Source organism: Corticium candelabrum, chromosome 5, assembly GCF_963422355.1.
Source record: "Corticium candelabrum chromosome 5, ooCorCand1.1, whole genome shotgun sequence".
NCBI classification, from domain to species: Eukaryota; Metazoa; Porifera; class Homoscleromorpha; order Homosclerophorida; family Plakinidae; genus Corticium; species Corticium candelabrum.
Genome location: NC_085089.1, coordinates 2,178,253 through 2,197,074, shown reverse-complemented (window position 1 = coordinate 2,197,074; position 18,822 = coordinate 2,178,253). Strand labels below are relative to the sequence as shown.

General features: G+C 43.7%; 3 protein-coding genes and 1 long non-coding RNA gene across 4 annotated transcripts; 2 read left to right on the top strand and 2 right to left on the bottom strand.

Moving 5' to 3' along the window:
• Positions 1-4,713: 4,713 nt before the first annotated feature.
• On the bottom strand, positions 4,714-7,461 carry LOC134180458 (uncharacterized). The gene is made up of 3 exons (XR_009970003.1): positions 7,303-7,461; positions 5,821-6,111; positions 4,714-5,217 (listed from the first exon to the last, which is right to left on the bottom strand). It is a non-coding gene; the product is annotated as an uncharacterized LOC134180458 (long non-coding RNA).
• A 229-nt stretch (positions 7,462-7,690) lies between these two features.
• Positions 7,691-12,625, top strand: LOC134180317 (uncharacterized). Its single transcript, XM_062647450.1, has 7 exons — positions 7,691-7,805; positions 7,873-7,969; positions 9,242-9,333; positions 9,395-9,484; positions 9,542-9,623; positions 12,192-12,277; positions 12,347-12,625. Exons 1-7 carry the CDS (start codon positions 7,713-7,715, stop codon positions 12,488-12,490), a joined length of 684 nt encoding a protein of 227 aa, XP_062503434.1. The 5' UTR covers positions 7,691-7,712; the 3' UTR covers positions 12,491-12,625.
• A 77-nt stretch (positions 12,626-12,702) lies between these two features.
• On the top strand, positions 12,703-13,272 carry LOC134180177 (ubiquitin-like FUBI-ribosomal protein eS30 fusion protein). Its single transcript, XM_062647270.1, has 2 exons — positions 12,703-12,966; positions 13,033-13,272. The coding sequence occupies exons 1-2, from the start codon at positions 12,750-12,752 to the stop codon at positions 13,212-13,214; spliced, it is 399 nt and encodes a 132-aa protein (XP_062503254.1). The 5' UTR covers positions 12,703-12,749; the 3' UTR covers positions 13,215-13,272.
• Positions 13,266-18,813, bottom strand: LOC134180176 (ras-related protein Rab-13-like). The gene is made up of 8 exons (XM_062647269.1): positions 18,669-18,813; positions 18,582-18,604; positions 18,325-18,446; positions 15,476-15,553; positions 15,319-15,408; positions 15,169-15,234; positions 13,532-13,567; positions 13,266-13,461 (listed from the first exon to the last, which is right to left on the bottom strand). Exons 1-8 carry the CDS (start codon positions 18,767-18,769, stop codon positions 13,366-13,368), a joined length of 612 nt encoding a protein of 203 aa, XP_062503253.1. The 5' UTR covers positions 18,770-18,813; the 3' UTR covers positions 13,266-13,365.
• Positions 18,814-18,822: the final 9 nt, after the last annotated feature.

Below are 18,822 nucleotides of genomic sequence, written 5' to 3'. Positions count from 1 at the left end.
AGCTCATCGTCACGTTGGCCCCGTTGCTCGGACATCCGCTGGCGCCGGCTACCGGCTTGTAGGTCAGTGTCAGCGCCGATCCGCTGCCGGAGACGGTGGCCGCCGCCGCACAGCAGCACTGCCGCGCATCGCAGCGCGGAGGCCAGGTGGCCGGCGCGTCGCTCGTTTCTGCGTACTGCCCGGCCCAATCCGACGTGCTGACGGCGCACGGACCCGACTGACAGCGCATTCGCGCGTCGCAGCTGTCGTCGTCCAGGTCTTTGACTACGTAGGCGATTGCGCCGCTCTTGTAGACGGCGAAGCTGGGATTGTCGCCGGACTCGATGCAGACCGTGTCGCTCTCCACGTGACACGTGACCGTCGCCGCCGTATGAGCGCCGCATTGCGAACCGGACTGGCTGACTTGCACGCTGACTTCGTTGCCCGACTGCGTGGCAGTGGCGCTCTTGACGCAGCAGCACGTGCTGGCATCGCAGCCGGAAACGGTCGTCGCTGACGTGGCGGATACGGTGGTGGGCCGAGGAGTGCCCGTCACGCCGACGGCCCGGTAGCGTCCCGTGAAGACTCCCTTGCTGCTGCAGCCTCCGCCCATGCACTCGAACTCGCTGTTGCAGGCGTCCCGATGAGCGATGACGTAAGTGACGGGGCCGCTGCCCCGTTTCCTTATCAGGACGCCGCTGCTGACGTCGCCGCATGTCATGTAGAGGTCGCCTCGTACGCGGCAGCTCATCGTCACGTTGGCCCCGTTGCTCGGACATCCGCTGGCGCCGGCTACCGGCTTGTAGGTCAGTGTCAGCGCCGATCCGCTGCCGGAGACGGTGGCCGCCGCCGCACAGCAGCACTGCCGCGCATCGCAGCGCGGAGGCCAGGTGGCCGGCGCGTCGCTCGTTTCTGCGTACTGCCCGGCCCAATCCGACGTGCTGACGGCGCACGGACCCGACTGACAGCGCATTCGCGCGTCGCAGCTGTCGTCGTCCAGGTCTTTGACTACGTAGGCGATTGCGCCGCTCTTGTAGACGGCGAAGCTGGGATTGTCGCCGGACTCGATGCAGACCGTGTCGCTCTCCACGTGACACGTGACCGTCGCCGCCGTATGAGCGCCGCATTGCGAACCGGACTGGCTGACTTGCACGCTGACTTCGTTGCCCGACTGCGTGGCAGTGGCGCTCTTGACGCAGCAGCACGTGCTGGCATCGCAGCCGGAAACGGTCGTCGCTGACGTGGCGGATACGGTGGTGGGCCGAGGAGTGCCCGTCACGCCGACGGCCCGGTAGCGTCCCGTGAAGACTCCCTTGCTGCTGCAGCCTCCGCCCATGCACTCGAACTCGCTGTTGCAGGCGTCCCGATGAGCGATGACGTAAGTGACGGGGCCGCTGCCCCGTTTCCTTATCAGGACGCCGCTGCTGACGTCGCCGCATGTCATGTAGAGGTCGCCTCGTACGCGGCAGCTCATCGTCACGTTGGCCCCGTTGCTCGGACATCCGCTGGCGCCGGCTACCGGCTTGTAGGTCAGTGTCAGCGCCGATCCGCTGCCGGAGACGGTGGCCGCCGCCGCACAGCAGCACTGCCGCGCATCGCAGCGCGGAGGCCAGGTGGCCGGCGCGTCGCTCGTTTCTGCGTACTGCCCGGCCCAATCCGACGTGCTGACGGCGCACGGTCCCGACTGACAGCGCATTCGCGCGTCGCAGCTGTCGTCGTCCAGGTCTTTGACTACGTAGGCGATTGCGCCGCTCTTGTAGACGGCGAAGCTGGGATTGTCGCCGGACTCGATGCAGACCGTGTCGCTCTCCACGTGACACGTGACCGTCGCCGCCGTATGAGCGCCGCATTGCGAACCGGACTGGCTGACTTGCACGCTGACTTCGTTGCCCGACTGCGTGGCAGTGGCGCTCTTGACGCAGCAGCACGTGCTGGCATCGCAGCCGGAATTAACTGTCGCTGCTACTTGCTGAATAGCAGCAATTGAAATGATGATCAGTATTATTTCTGTAGTAGTTGCCATTTGACTTTGCCGTCCTTCCAAGAAGACTTCAGCTCTTGAAATGGTGGAATAGATGATGGTACAAGTGCTTTAACTAAACTTGTAAGTCCTCCCTCTGAACTCTGAACTCTCATTGTTGGTTGTATGGTATCATTTCCCCATTAGCTACTGTTCGTCGGCATGGATTCGCTCCCTGTAGCTACATAGTATTCAAGTACACGCATACACCATGCTAGCTATGTTTGATCGATGTTGTATAACATTGTTCATGTTCTTAGATCTATATATATATATGTACTCTGAAATGTGATCTCAAAATCATAAATCTTGGAAAAATTGCTAATATGCACATAACATACAGTTTGATCTAGAAATCATGAAACTCTTAAAATTGCGAATATACTTATAATATGCAGCTGTTCGCTATTTTTAGTTCAGTTCTTCTCGAAATTCTTATCAAGTGTGCATCTCTCATACATCTGTTGTTTACCCCTTTAGTTAATTAAATCTCATTAATAATTCGTCATTGCAGGGTTCGACGAATAGAAATGGTTTGATCTTCCGTTTGGAGCGCGAAGTGTCGCGAAAGGCGCTCAACTTTTCTTTGGGTATCAGCGGTCGATAGCGTTAGTTTACTACATGCAATTGGTTTGTTGGTTTCTCTATGAATAAGAACGCGAATGGCTTCTATAAGTACAAACAATACGTACACCACGTTAATCTAGTTGTATAGTTAAGATTGCTGTGTAGTCGCTCCTTGTCGCTAAGCTGAAAGTATATATACTTACTGCAGTAGAAGTGTTGGTACGTGTATACAATTACACTGTCTCCGTACGTGGCGTGCGTATAGAACTGCACGTTAAAATAAGTTGTCAGCTTGAGTTTGGCTCCATCTACTATGCAACATTAATATTGCTGTACGTATTGGTGGTCCAAACTGTTTCCCACTTCGAGTACTGTCCTCTCTGCATGTAGACGATATTGCATGGTTCAATTCTCTGGGTACGATATGCAGCATATACTAGACGTTAGCATGCACTTTGATCGCCACAATTGAATCACCGTTCGTATACCCATCTTGCACTAATTGCCAGCAATCAAGAATCCGTATTTGCAACCCATAACCAGTATAACAAGCTTGGTTTCTGGCAAAATACGGTAAGAAGTCGGTTAAGCAATTCAGATCAACAATTCCTTTTTATTGTCATGCACTAATATCAGCTGTCACGAGCCAGTAGACTCAAAGATTTTTCTCAATATGTAAATCGAATGTATACGCAACCGTATATGACTATACATTCCACAACAGTTCACAGTGCATTCTGTCAGTGCTTGATAAGATGGTATGTTGACCACGCAATCTGTCTTGTCTATCTGCATAAACGATTGATTGTACAGCACGCGGTCATACAACATCAGCTAGGTGGCTACGTAATGCTTCTTTTCGCAGGATTGCTGTTATTAGCACATTGCTCACTCAACGTTAACATTACTGTATATACAAACGTATTTTACGGTTATTTCAGGATTCCCCCAATCAAAAGGCCTCTCTGGCTCCCATACAGCAAGAGCAAGCTTGTTGCATATGATAGTTGTGTAAATTAACTCTACGAAAGTATAAGTTATAGTGTACTAAAGACTACCTAACTTATAGCACTAACTGACGCACTGTCGAGTATGAACAGAAGAACGGTATTGAATGCTCATGTGACAAAGCATCATGCACATGTCCTACATGTCTGCAATAACCTTTAGCGGTGCCTGAATGGTTCAGGTTCAATATCTGAAAAGGCTGTCGCATTTGACTTCACTCGAAAGTTAGAAACCCACTCCAGGAAGCAAGCACACACGCACGGACACCCACCCACCCACCCACACTAAACCTTGAGGCATTCTCACTTGTGCCAAACTTCAACCAATAACTTGGTTGGCAAGACCATTGACCAAGCAGGGTAAATTGCACGCACACACACACGCACCTTGAAGGTTGCGTGATCATTGAAATGTTCTCCTGCATTCATAGATGTAATCTTCCCCTTGAGATAGTACGTTTGCTGCACATATGTTCTTCATATACCACCCTTTCCTGTCTTACATTGGTATCTCTGTGTACCAGGTTTCCTTGGCACCTACTGACTCTAAATCTTGACTGACTAATACCGGATTTACATTGATGATTTGGCTTGAGCTAGCTAGGCGCCCGGTCAAATTTGGCCTCGTGTAAAGGGTGTTGGCTCGAGCTAAGTGCAATTTGGCTCGAGGCATAACGTCTAGTGTAAAGATTATATAATTAGTCTCTCCACCTCCTGGCTTTTTGTTCCATGGCCAGGTCTTGTCTTCCTTAATTCCCAAACATCAATTTCTTTGGAAGTCGAAGCTCATCTACCTACATGACCTACACACACACACACACACACACACACACACACACACACACACACACACACACACACACACAAAATGAGAGTTCTGGACCATCCATGCACTGACTAGATCATTCAACATTACCACACATGAATATGAAACTCAATTGAATACATCACTCAGTAGTACTGTAATCACGTTTGGAGCAAGTTGCTACCACTATAAACAAGACAAGATTTGAGATCTTTGGTTATTTACTGTTTACTAACTAAAGAAACTCAACCTTGTGTAACGGCACTTATGGGCCGGATGGCATTCTATTGCACCCCAAAGGATGGATTTGAATCTCTGTGGTCCTGAGGAACAGAGTTTGCCATTAATTAAAGTTACTAGCCTAAAAATTGGGCACTAAAATTTTAGTTTTTCCCCTTTAATAAAAATTCCTGGCTAAGAGGACGGGTTGTCTAGCAACACACACACACACACACACACACACACACACACACACACACACACACACACACACACACACACACACACACAACTTCATAGAATTGGTTTCATTCATTGCTGATAATACAGCTCTCATGCATGAGCAACACAGGGGTCTTTGTTGTAGATAATGACATGGCTCATAATAGACAGACAAACTAGAGACATGACAAAACTCAAATGCAATGAGACAGTGTCACTTCATTCTCTAACAGACACTTAGCAACATGATATATGCTAGGAAAAACGTATGTAACTGACCTCTCAATGTTCCTGCATGGTAGTCCTTCTTCAAACTGGATGTTGAGACAAGAGTCTGCAAAAGACTATTAATGCAAGGACTATTAACAGACAGCCAAGCCTTGAAAGGGAACAAATATCTAAAAAATAGCAAATGCCAAATAAGATAGAGCAAACTAGCTGTAAGTTTAGTTTATAATCTTTATCGTACACAACATGTCTGTCTGTAAAATTTTATGCGGGAGTTACATAAGTGTAGGCATTTACAAATTTACTGTGTCCCTGACATTGGCAATACAAATATTAGAAATTAATAGCTATAGGGCATGAGCAACAGTCTGGCAATATATGTTCAATGTTTGTTGTTATTATTAGCATTGCAGGTAGAGCTAGGAACTGCCTGGGTAAGTGACAGTTGACACAAAGTAGCAAGGACACTTGCTGTACTTCTAGAGCACATGCACATGCCATTAAGTTAAAGTTGCATGTAACATGGCTAGTTAGTTTAAATATGCTCCCGTCGACTGAAGGGAAGAGCTCTGGCTTGTCAGAGCACTTTGCATAGTTCTCTTGTGTACACATGCATGCATGGTGCGAAGTACCTCCTATTTTATTCCACCTGTATTGAGCTGATCAAAGGTATATTGAACTGTCACTTCAGTCAGTGAACCTTAACCACACACAACACGCGTGCGCACACACACACACACACACACACACACGATGTTGTCTGAGCGGCATACTTCACTAGTTGTAGGTGGGCAAAGATTCGAGCAAATGCACACGAGCCGTTCTTGGTGTCCGCAAGCTTTGCACCTCATACCCAGTCCACAAATGATAGAATCGCACTCGTCCATGCGGTTCGATCCTACTGTCTTTGTCATCTCTGTTTTTATGCACTGGCCCTTGTGGTTCACTTGTATGACCTCGGTAGATTCACATCTTGTTCTATTGAGTTCACATTTTTCTAGGTATGACTTTCCATCATCACAACATATCAAACTTGCATTCACATGAATGTTAATTTTGACACACTAAAATACATAACATATTGACAAGGTCTGATATATACAAATACAGTTACACCATGGAAGAAAAGTAGAAAAGTTTAGAATGAAGACCTTGTTCAAATTGAAGCTTTGCTAAAAAAGTTAGTGCCACAATTAAGTATAAACTATTGTTTTTATGAATTCTATGCAAAGAGAAGATTAGGGAAACAATGACCGGACCTCAAATTGTTCTATATGCTTTTAGGTACATTCACTTTGTACCTTAATTTGGGGTGGGTGCTAAGAGTATGTTACCTGGAAGTTTTATAGATCACACACACACACACACACACACACACACACACACACACACACACACACACACACACACACACACACACACACACACACTTGAATTCGATCGTCAACGAGAATGACGACTGTAGTCTACATGCAGGTGAATAGATGCCAATGTTTTACTATACAGTTATTCAACGAGGGCATACACCAAGACCATAATTATTCAAAAGTGATTCCAGTCACAGTCATAACACGTCAACAGCTGCAGACCTAACCCTGCAGTTGTGTCTGACTTACCACCTTAAAAAGCTTCAATCTTACCGCCAAAGGAGACACTTCTTTCCTAGCGCGCGCTAGTTTTTGGAGGCAACAAACCATTGTACACTGTACCTGTAGTTATTGATTGAGTGCAGTTATGGAAACTGTGACACTAAAATATACTGAAACTAGCTATACTGTACGTCTAGCTCAGGTCAAATACTCTCATAGATAGACTACCTGTGTTTTCCCACAATCTTGTTGGCTGGAGAATATTGGCATTCAGCGCCGGATCCAGGAATTTTTGAAAGAGGGGGTTCACCGTTAGCAGTTAGTTATAGCATTACTAATTTTCTCTTTTCTAATAAAATTATATGAAATTATTGAACCACGCCTATTGGAAAAGAGGGAGTTTCAACCCCCTGAATCCCCCTCTTGACCTGGCCCTGGCATTGCTACTTGTACTATTGCATTACAAATGGCCGCACACAATTCTACGATGTAATTACAGGCAATCCATTTGAACGACCAATGCCATCACGTCTAGCACTTAAAGGGGTACAATTAATTAAGCTCTAGTACCTTCCAGATGTCGTTCTGGCTACAAAGACTTGCCTGTAGATGCATGCCACGTACCGTACCAAGGTACTAGCTATCAGTAGTACGTATTCAACTAACCTCTTGTAGTGCCTACACAGGCGACGTCACGGTGAGCAAATGAGAGAGAACACTACACGAGTCTCATCAGCATCGTAAACGCAAGCCGAAGCCGCTACTCTCTCACCAAAACGACACAACAGTCGGTGTACGTGACGTGTGACTCAAGCGCTGTAAACATTGGCGTACGCCCGGAAATGACGCGGCAGAAAGGAGTCCGGCCACGCGCGTACGCGAGACTAGTCGGGCGCATCACGTGATCACCTTGATACGACTACAAACAGTAGCAATTGCACCGGAAATAAAAACTGTGTTGTCTAGAAAAGAAATTAGTAAAATCATAAATACTATTACAAATTATTTCTTCATTTTTTTGAGGTTTGTTTGGAACATCCGGGAAAGCTGTTAACAACCACACCTTCCCAACAAGCATGGCTCTGTTTGTTTTCCTCGTTTTGCTTCAAGCAGTGCAGAGTGGCTTTGGTGAAGATACCTGTGCCCTAACTGGAGAAAAGCCTTCGAAGGTGTCCAATCCTTGTCACGGGGTTGGTTTTACGATGGTCACTTTCTAAATAAAATTATGTCATCTAGCCACTGGGTTTGAGTTTCTGTACACGGTATTCGGACATGGCCTGCTGCAAGCCTCCCCACGATGCAGAGATTGAGGAACTTTTTCTCATGCTAACAGGTACAATTGATATTTGGTAAAAGTAGCTCTAGTAGTGGTCAATATGAGAATAGCAATAATCAACATGTGCTTAAATAGTAATGTATCTTTGAATGGTGAAATCATTTGACAGTTTGTGTAGCATTAGAGTTGTGACTGATTTCTCAATCCCTACTATATGGTGTATTCGCATGCATAGTGATGTTAATTGTTAATTAAAATAATTAACAAATTTGCTGCTGGTATGCTAGTAGACAGAAACGTTGCTATGGCTTTTAAGCATCTAAGCAAGAAATGCCTATACATCGCACGTTATAGATGGTCTAGGGTCAGATTTATGCCAGCAGATATTTGAAGGATATATACATGTACAACTTATCAAGCTAGCAGTAGTTATAGAAATCATGCGACTCGGCAAGGAGTGTATTCTAACAGTGGACAAAGTGTGGTGATCTAATTGTTGTTTTTCGATTGTGTTAGCAGAACAAATGCTAGGCATGCAGGCAGAGAAGGAATTATTTAGTGTCAAGATTTACACCAGATTTCATCACATAGCTCGATCACTAGGCTGATGTCTCATGGAAGAATGAGATTAGACTACGATTTTGTACTGCAGATTGAGTTTGTTGTTGGAAGGGTTAGTCTGCTACTAAGCATTGTTGCATGACTAGGACTAACCACAGCATCTGCTAGAAGTGAGAACAATCGAACAACTTTGTAGGTGGCTTTACTTTTAATTAATCGAGACATTACTATATATAGATATTAGATTCTGTAGTGAAAGAATAACTGCAGTGGCATGCTGCATCCAATATATCAGTCCCAGCTACAAATACTCATGGCTTCTTAATTGATACAATGTGCTACAGGAGGTTCACAGTTATGCTATAATATACAATGTACATACTGTTATACAGTCAGACCTTGTTATTCCGACCACATTTGTCCCGTTGGGTTCTGTTGGACTAACAGTAACAGATACACGGTGACCCATGTAAATTGATTTCACGTGTACCTTAGTCAGAAAGTGAGGGTGTCGGATTATAAGGTGTCGGGATAACGAGGTCTGACTGTATTATAGCTACAAACATTAATGGTGTCAGAGCTTACATCAGTAAATTTGAAAGTAGCGTGTATTTAGGACCAAGTGTGAGATGCCAACACATTTATTTTCAATGTCTGTCTGATGTAAACTAAGTTATATTCATCTGTGGCATGATGCTAATTGTATTGTACATTACTGTGAATTACACCATATATACAATATGTGTAGTATGTGTATTTTGACTTTAGATGTTGGCGATACTTGTAGACTTCGAGGAGACATCAGAGACCATCCTATGGCTGTTCTCTATTGTCTGGGCTGCAGTCCTGACCAACCAAAGGTTCTACAGCTTTTGATTGTTTTCCGTATGTAATAATGTTAAGTCACAATTAATTGCGTAGTATGTAAATACCGCCACAAGCAATATTCGAATATGTTCTGATTGGGCCGCAGAAGCATTCGGAAATGGAAGCACTCTGTTTAGGACCAGTGTATGTTGTTTTTGTATTGTTTTATATATAAAAGTTGTTGCAGCATTTTTTGTGAAGCGTCTGAGTGAGTGTGGCCTTCTTGTGTCAAGTCCATGCAAGGGATTTGCTGGAAATGAAGAAACAATTTTACCAGATAGAGGTAGGCATTATATGGCTTGTAATGCTAGAGTTTGTAGTGTTGTAAGTTACACTTTGGCGATTCAACTGTTGTAAAGATTTATGTAGCTGTTAACTCGGCAAGTTGATGATTACAGTAGGATGTCACTATCTGAGCACTTCAGGACCTTTACTTTTGTAACTCTGAATAATTTCGGATAACTGATGTCTGCTGGCTACACTTATGGGACTGCTGAGAGTGGAAAGTTTCTGCAGTTTGTTCTTAGTGTTTACAATGTCACACATGGTAGACCTACCAATTCTAGACCTCGCAATTCCATAGTCTTCTTCAATACATGCATAGCAGCAGCTGTCAGAACTCTTGTACAGTTAACTTGTAGCTTCTCTAGTATGGAAGGAACCACTTCTAATTTGCAGTTGTGACGTGTCAATAGACCAACGCATTTGGATAACTGGTGTTTGGATAAATGACATCCTACTGTATTTAGAATAGACTGTAGAGCAAATGTGGGTTACAAAGTAATGATTGAAGGTTGCTGTTAAATACCCAAGGCCCGGATATCTAGGCTAAAGCCTGGTTCACAGTATAACGCTGGCATGAGTGTCGTACAAGCGTCTTGGACGCTGGCGATGAGCAAGCGTCAGCGTCATACTGTGAACATGTCAGCGTCCGTGACGTTTGTACGACGCTCACACGACGCTAGGTGAGCGTCCACGATGCTGGAATAAAGAAACGTTCTAATCGAGCGTCCTAGCTGGAAGTGACTCAACGTCCGATGACATCACGTGCTCCGTTTCAACCAATCGAAAGTCAGTCACTGAACGTATCCGAGATATTTTATTTGTTCACATGGCATTTGTTGATGGAAGTTTTCATTGAGTGTGTGCGTGGTTTTTCCCTGCGTTTGGCAAGTTCAGTCAAAGCAGTACAAGGACATAAGGATGAAAGAAAACGCTTGGTCAAGACTATGGCGCAGCGGCGCAACAAAAGCAAAACGTCGTCCATGTCTGTCGCGAGTACATTGTACACACGTGGTTACTTAGCAGCGCCAGACCACTGTCGCAGTGTATTCTTTGTGCGATGGATGCTCGTCAGACGCAATACTGTGAATGGTCCAGCACCAGTGTCTTTGCTGACGCTCGTGTGAGCGTCCTTGTCAGCATCCAGGACACTCGCAGACGCTGGCACCGCAGACGCTGTCACCACAGACGCTGTGCCAGCATCGTACTGTGAACCGGGCTTAAGGGTATAGTAGTCGTCTGATGTATGATTGATTGTACGACCGTATTTATACTCCATTAGTGCAGATGTAAATGAAGCTATTCTGACCAATAGTTGAGAAGTGGTGTTATTACTGACCAATAGACAAACGTGATGTAATCATGAGGCTCTACCTATCTTTGTTTGGTAGCTGGTAGCTAGAATTCGACCACTGGTTGTCCATCCTGTACATGGTGTGTAGCCCTTTGCTTTACATAAGGGTTTAGCACATAGAAACAACGCATATTGTCTACATTTGCACATGCATGTTTCCCACCAACAACCAGGTGTCTAGCTAGAGTGAAGGTGCTGGAGTCAGGCGCCATTGGGTACCTGTAGCTGTACCTGACTTGTAACATTTTGCTTCCACAGCGTTTCTGCATAGAGGTTCTGCAGTCTGACAGCTTGAATTTTCGGTGTGCGTGGCCGAGTGCGGGGTGGGTGGGTGGGTGAGTGGTGGTGGGAGGTGGTGGTGGCGGTGTTGTTGCAAAAATCACTAGTGTTGTCTTTAACAGAAATTTGGTGCTTCACGGGAATTTGCAAAGGGAACATGCATTGTCTATGACAGTGCATTTGTTTGTCCAACAAAGCGACTAACCTGTAAGTATGCAAGTCTGGAGACGCGGCTTTGCATCGTTGTTTAGCTAGATGAATGCATTGGAAACCTTAGCTGAGACGAGTGGGTTGGGCTAAAACCTAAGTATGCAAAACATTATCACATGATGGAGATATGTGATTACATACACTGGCCGAGGGTTTAGCACTGTAATGTGCTTCTCTATTCATTAAAAGTTGTTTCGAGTTGACAACTAGTTGTAGATTCAAAATCTGCAAGAGAATTCTTCATAGAACATGCTGCTATTATGAGTTGTATTTGTTTGTACAATCTGAATGATTTATTAGAAGTGCAGGTTTGAGCGGCTTGGATATCATCTGGCTTAGCTAGGTGAAATTGATGAGCAGCAACTTTTTGTGCTTATTCCAGATTGTAGCTAGTTGTGACAGGTTACTAGGAATTTGGTTGTGCCTATGATCTTGGGAGGCCTTTCTACACTCTCCTTAAGTTCTCACCAGTCTGACAAGGTATATGCCACTGTGAGGATCACCAAGAAATAGACCTGATTAAATTTCTTGAGGCTCTTGTTTTGTACCTACAACTTGACTCAGATTGCAAGTGTATACATAGAAGGGATGTTCTGGGATTTTGTTCTGTCTGGGTTTTTGATTGTACTTAAAGTGTACATACAACAGGCAACGAAATCAGAAATTTACAATTACAACTTTCTTTGTAGCTAATAAAATTGATATATGGCTTGTGGCACTCTGTAGATCGATATGTGTGTGGAGACGACTACATATTCCCACACCAAATGTTCAAGTCAGTTGAAAGTTTTCTCAACTTTCAAGATATGGGAGTATTACTAGTTGTTGCTGTGATGTTTGATGTTGTCATTTACAAATTGTTTGTGTTTGTAATGGTGTAGCCTCCTGGATTTGACGACTTTGGATTTGAAGTTGTTGATGGGGACTCTGAGAATCTCTGCTTCAGTTCTGCCCCAGCTAAGCATTTTACCGGAATTCAGGCTATCTTTTTATTTTTTCTAACTGCTTACCTCGTGCTGGTATGATAGACTCAATTGGATGGATGGCGATCATGAGTTTGCTAGAGCTGCTGGCACTTGATGAATTTTAAATGTTATTGGTAGTAAGTGCTGTAAGCTGCACTTTGTATTTTATAAGTTAATGAAAAGTCTTTTACCAAAGATGGAAATATTGCCTAAGCGTAAGAAACATGCTCTGACTAGTGCGCATGTGCGCAATTGCGTCTTGTTGCGCAAGCTCCAATCGTTTATAAGCGTTCACGTGTTCCCTTATTCACTTGGAGCGATGCAGATCTTCGTGCGAGCTCAAGAGACTCATGTAGTAGACGTCGACAGCGACACAACTGCCTGGGATGTGAAATGTTTGCTAGAGTCGAGAGAGGGCCTCTCGCCCAATAGCCTCCTGCTCAAATTCGCTGGCCAGCCGCTGGAGGATGAAGTTCAGTTGTCCTCGTTCCTATTAGAAAATGTAACAGTTGATGCTACAGTTCGGCTTCCAGGAGGTAGGCATGGTGTGGGGCCCCCTTAAGGGACACACTGGATTAGAAGTCTGTTTTGTATGACTGCAGGAAAGGTTCACGGATCTCTTGCTCGTGCTGGCAAGGTAAAAGGTCAAACCCCGAAGGTTGAGAAACAGGAAAAGAAGAAGAAGCGAACGGGTCGTGCGAAGAGGCGAATGCAGTACAATCGTCGATTTGTCAACGTTGTGGCCACATTCGGACGCCGGCGTGGGCCGAACTCGAACCAGTAGAGTTCGTGACGTGATGCTTTGTCGATATTACATTTCATTCAATATAGTATAAAATCTACTCTTTCTGTCTAGTCGCGTGCTTTACAAATGACGTCTGGCGTACACCTGCTTGTCTTGCAAATCATACTCTATGTATGAACTACTAAATGTACTAGCAACTGCAACCTCCTTCATCTTTGCTTGATTGCGGCTGAAGCTGAATAGTTTCTCTCCTTTCTACTTGTTTGGCTGGTTCTGTGCCAGATTGCTAAGGAATCGAGAATTCACAAAGTCGTCATGCATGTAATACTGAATACAATAGTATATGTTGTATGTACCTGATTGACTACTAGACCTGCCAGAGCTCCAAATGCCTAAAAACAAAGCCCCACTGTTATATGGCTAGATGGTAAGCTGACAACAGTATCAATAATTAATTAACATGTATATACTTAGTCTTTGTCTACATATACAAGTAGGATTTCTCCCCACATAAGGATAAGGTGATCTGGACATCAAGTAGTCATTGTCATACACACTCTACTAAACCACTACTTGTAGTGAGTGAACATACATGAAGCACGTTGATTGATATTGGTAGCTACCTGATAGTTTCTGAAGACAAGCTGTCTCGCATGGCTCGTGCCTTTGGAACGAGGCCAAGAATGAGATTATGGAGGAAAGCACAAGCATTTGTCACTGAGTTGAGCATTTGTTGTTTTTGATATTGCACACCTTTGTTCCAACCTATTACCTAATCTAGCTGCTACACGTATCATGCCTTGTTGGTCATTCCATGCTTACTCATATTGACTCCTGGTCTCTCCCTATGTGGTGATATGTAACAGGAGGTGGGAGGAGAAAGCAGGGAATTGGTGTATTTCATGTGACCCACCTAACACTTGATTGGGCACGAGTCATGTGATCATAATATTACCTACCTATATACAACAAATTGGACAGGAAAACAACATTCTTAGGCTCAGGTAGTGTCCAGCCGGTCCTTTCCCCTATAAAGAGATTTCTCCTCGCACGTGGAATGACCGGCTGGACATTCAAGCCTACACATTACTCTGACAATAGAACAATGCAGTATATCTCATGTCTTGTGGTTGTAACGTATTTCAGGAAACAAATGTCATGCTCCCACACCATATTGATGAGTATGTTCAACCTCGCTTACACCAGCATGTGGGAGGAATGCATCGGTATTTGGTGCAGGCATGCAGGCTAAATGCAGCAATACGAACAAGCCTATTTCAAATAAAATACGTCATATATTACCAGGATGCAAAGTTGAAGTCGGTATATACGCAACTCTGATTAGTCTACCAAAACCCACGGCGGCCATTCTTTCCTTGAAACGTAACCAAATATTAGGCTTGTAAACGTATTTCCACGAGTAGTAACCCATGTTAAAAAAACAGAAACCCATGCTCGAACAGTAACCCATGAGTCACTATATGCAGCAACATGCAGAACGAAGTCTGCACAATTTCATCTGTGCACGTGCAATACAATCTTGGAGCTCAAGGCAAGCCACGTGGTCACTGAAGTCGTTTCGAATATGGCAGCTTGTATGCATGTTTGCATATAGTTGTTTGATGCATGTTCATTGGTAACAATGGAGCCATCTCATTGTACGCAAACGGTGTTGTCCAACACTCGTAGGTACCGGTATATTCTCGGTCGAGGAAGCTTGCAATAATAACCCACGCTTGAATAGTTACCCATGGTCCGAGATGATTAAAAATAGTAACCCTAGGCTACTACTTGTGGAAACATGGTATAATAAATGCTCCAAACTATAATACTTAGAAACCTGAAATAAAAGTAGACTCATACGAGTCTAGAATAAGTACAGTACGGCACAAGTGTTGTTGATACTGTAGGTCATGCACTCTAATTTTTTTACTATAACCAGCTTAGCATTTACATTCCACATTAACTCGGCCAGCCAGACCCATAAACTCACCTCAGATACGTTAGTGTTTTTCAACGCGCTCACTTCCATAAACGGAAGTTTATACTCGGAAGCTAGCTACACATCACAATACACAACATTTACGAATTTGCCGTTGCAGATTGATTGCCTACAGGCACGTATGACCTGCTTTAGTGTTACCTGTTTTCCTTGTTTGACGGTGACCTCTCGGCCGACCAGCATGTCAGACTTGTTACCGACTATTAATCTTTTTATATTCTGACTTGCGTTCTATCGTAGAACAGAGCGACGGTCGTTGAAAATGATGACCAAACCGAGGCCAACAAATTTAACGTACCTCCTCTATGCTGGCCAACCATCTTCGTACATTCTTGAACGACCTCCCGCTCGTAACGTCGTACACAAGAAGTATTCCCTAGACACCAATAATAAATTACAAGCCATCGTACGTACATCACGTGACCGGCCTGCCTGCACTACTGTACCATAACGTTTCATTCCTCAGGTAATACGTGCACTGCCTCCAACAAATGTGCTGTCACAATGACATACATGCAACCAAATGACCTTGTGCTAACCCTACTAGTAGATCTACTGTAGTACGTACTGACAATAGTTGTATAGACTAAACAACCACTGAACCATTACATGCCCTGTTTGTAGTCTGTCGGAAAAGTTAAGTATATTGGAAAACGCTGAGTGTATAAAGCGACTTGGCTTAGTTAAAAGTATTACCTAAATGATTCAATTTTTCTAACTCAATTCATTGATAGTATTGATACAACTTTGTTTCATAACAAACAGTGTCACATAAACTAGTTGCATGGTATCCGTAGGTGCCTCGCATTGGTGAGTAACATGTCCAAAGGAGTTTTCTGACCGTCTACTGAAACGCCACGTCCTAGATGTACAATACGCATTTGTTGAAACCCTGTCATGGAAGTAGAATGCAAACTTCCTATTAATTTAGATTATCATTACTTACGTATCTAACCCTGGTAGGTCGTCATTTCGCGATCGTGATCAAGAGTAATTGAATGTACAGTATAAGTATGCACTCAGTTCCGTTGTAACAACAGTGGTATGGTATTTCAGTGTTTGAAATCGCAAAATTTTCTACTCGCCAAAGTAAACGCCTTGGAGTCCCAATACGTGCATAAATTAATATTATATTAATATATTTTAGTAACTGGTACAATTAAAAAAAATAAGTAAATTTGTGTTGAAAGTTGTAAAAATTATATTGTTTGTTTTGAGAAGTTATATGATGTGAAATAATATCATTAAAACTATGATAGATACACATTTCCCATTTTAATTAATTATTTATTACTTAACAAGCTAGCTATGTCTAAAAGTTAGTAGTGGTTGTGTAACAGAATATGCAGTAATTACTAGACTATACTTATGTGTATTACTGATTGACTTTGTTTACAACAAAAAAACAAGTGCATTACATTTTATCCTCGTGCTTGTCATCATTCTCGATTCTTTTGTTGTAGACGATTTTTCTTGCCATAAGGTGCAATATAAAGGCGCCTCTTAAGTTTCCCAATTTTGACCATATAGATATTAATAGCCTATGTAGGATCAAACTACATTTAGAACTGACCATGGTGTTCGCATTTCCATCATGATCTATTAGACTAACCTAACCTAACCATGCACAGAAGCTCTATACCACTGTTTTATATAGATTCATGTACACCTACAATGTAAATGTTCATCTTAGATTCTTGAGCTATACTGTAAAATCCCTGCATATGGACTGCAATATACATGTAGCTGTGTGCAAGCCCTTGTGTGCTCTTGACCCTAGGAGTAGATTCAGAATAGATTCAATTTGCTACCAATCTTTGGCTATGAAACTATCTACTCCCTTACAACTCACTGCATATATTGTAGACGGCTAAAACACTTTTTAGATGGTTTCTGACAGGAGGCTATACACCATGATCATGATATTGCATTGGAAGAACCTACAGGTGAATTTAAACAGACAGATAAGTAATAGCATTTAGGCCTAGATGACAAGAGTGTGGTACTGCAAGGACTCATAAAACATCACTAGGCATGTCTAGTTTCACAAGAAGGTTTGCAGGTTTGCAGTCATATTCTTTCTGTACACAAGAGAAGTGTAAATGCAATTGCGGTTTCAGCAACTGTTTTAAGTAACCATCCTTTCCCACAATGCAATATAAATGGACAATTTAGATAAATATGATTGCGATTCTGACAGCCAACATCCGCTTTCAACTGTATTTATTGACATAGAAATTGATATTGGCAAACATCGACTATTAACAGTCTTAGATTTGCACAGTGCAGTAAAGGATTGATCATACCTACTGTATGTAGTACCAGACGTGTGAATAGTTGACTGTAGGTTGCCTGGTGTTTCTCAGTTGTCAAGTACACACAATCCCTAGCTACACTGCAAAAGGATGGGGCAATGGAACTTCGTGAGGCTTTTTCGTCGCCGTTGGTCACTTGTACGAATCGTTCCTTACTGATCTGTAGTCAGACATGGATATGATTTTTTTGAAGTGGTCTTATAATGAAACGTGGTGTTGGGGAGGAGAAATTGGAGGTTTGTGCACACATACACAGATACCGAGAGCTGGCTACATTGCCATATATAGGACCACGCCCCTTTCTGTTGTGAGACCCGGATTAGAAGCCTCGCTATGCTTGGCAACTATCTTTTGGGACTGAAGAGATTATAAAGGTGTCTGGTATGATCGAGGAGGATTAAATTGTTTATGTAGAAGCTAACCGAAGCTAACAATCTTTGTGTTACTGAGACACAATACTACTGTATAATATATTTACTTGTAAACATATTGACTCTGATGTCCTGGTCTTAATTAATTTAATTATTTAAAAATCATGCTACACTGAAAGGCGGAAACAAAGTCCACAAACTTTATCCACACTTTCACATGTTTTCACATGCACACAGACACAGACACAGACACAGACACAGACACAGACACAGACACAGACACACACACACAGACACACAGACACACACACACACACGCACACACACACACACACACACACACGCACACACACACACACACACACACACACACACACACACACGCACACACACACACGCACACACGCACACACACACACACCACATCCTACGTATACACGTGCACAATCTAAATCTCCCACCTGCGCCTTGCGGTAGTACTGAGTGGTTAGAGTCTCAAATCTCTCCTGTCCTGCCGTGTCCCATATCTGCATACGAACTCGTTTATCTCCCACATCCACAGTCTTCAACTTGAAGTCAATCCCTAAATCAAAACTGCGTGGGTGCGGCGAACAAAAGAAAAACCTGCCAACCGAATGAATGACTCGAACCGAAGAAAAGAGATACGAGAGATCATACGCGCGAACGCGTCGTCACACATACTCGACCGGAAACTCACCTATAGTGGCAACATGTGTAGCACTGCGGAATGAAGCAAAAACGACTTGTACAGAAATAGAAAGAACGAGACTGTTTGACGACTCACCGCACGTCGTCGTCGACGTAGCGACAGATTAGACTCGTTTTGCCCACGCCGCTGTCGCCGAGGAGGAGAATTTTGAGAAGAACGTCGTAGTTCTTAGACATGATGATCTAGACGGAAGACAAATAAGTGCGATGGTGAGAGGAAGTCAAGAGCA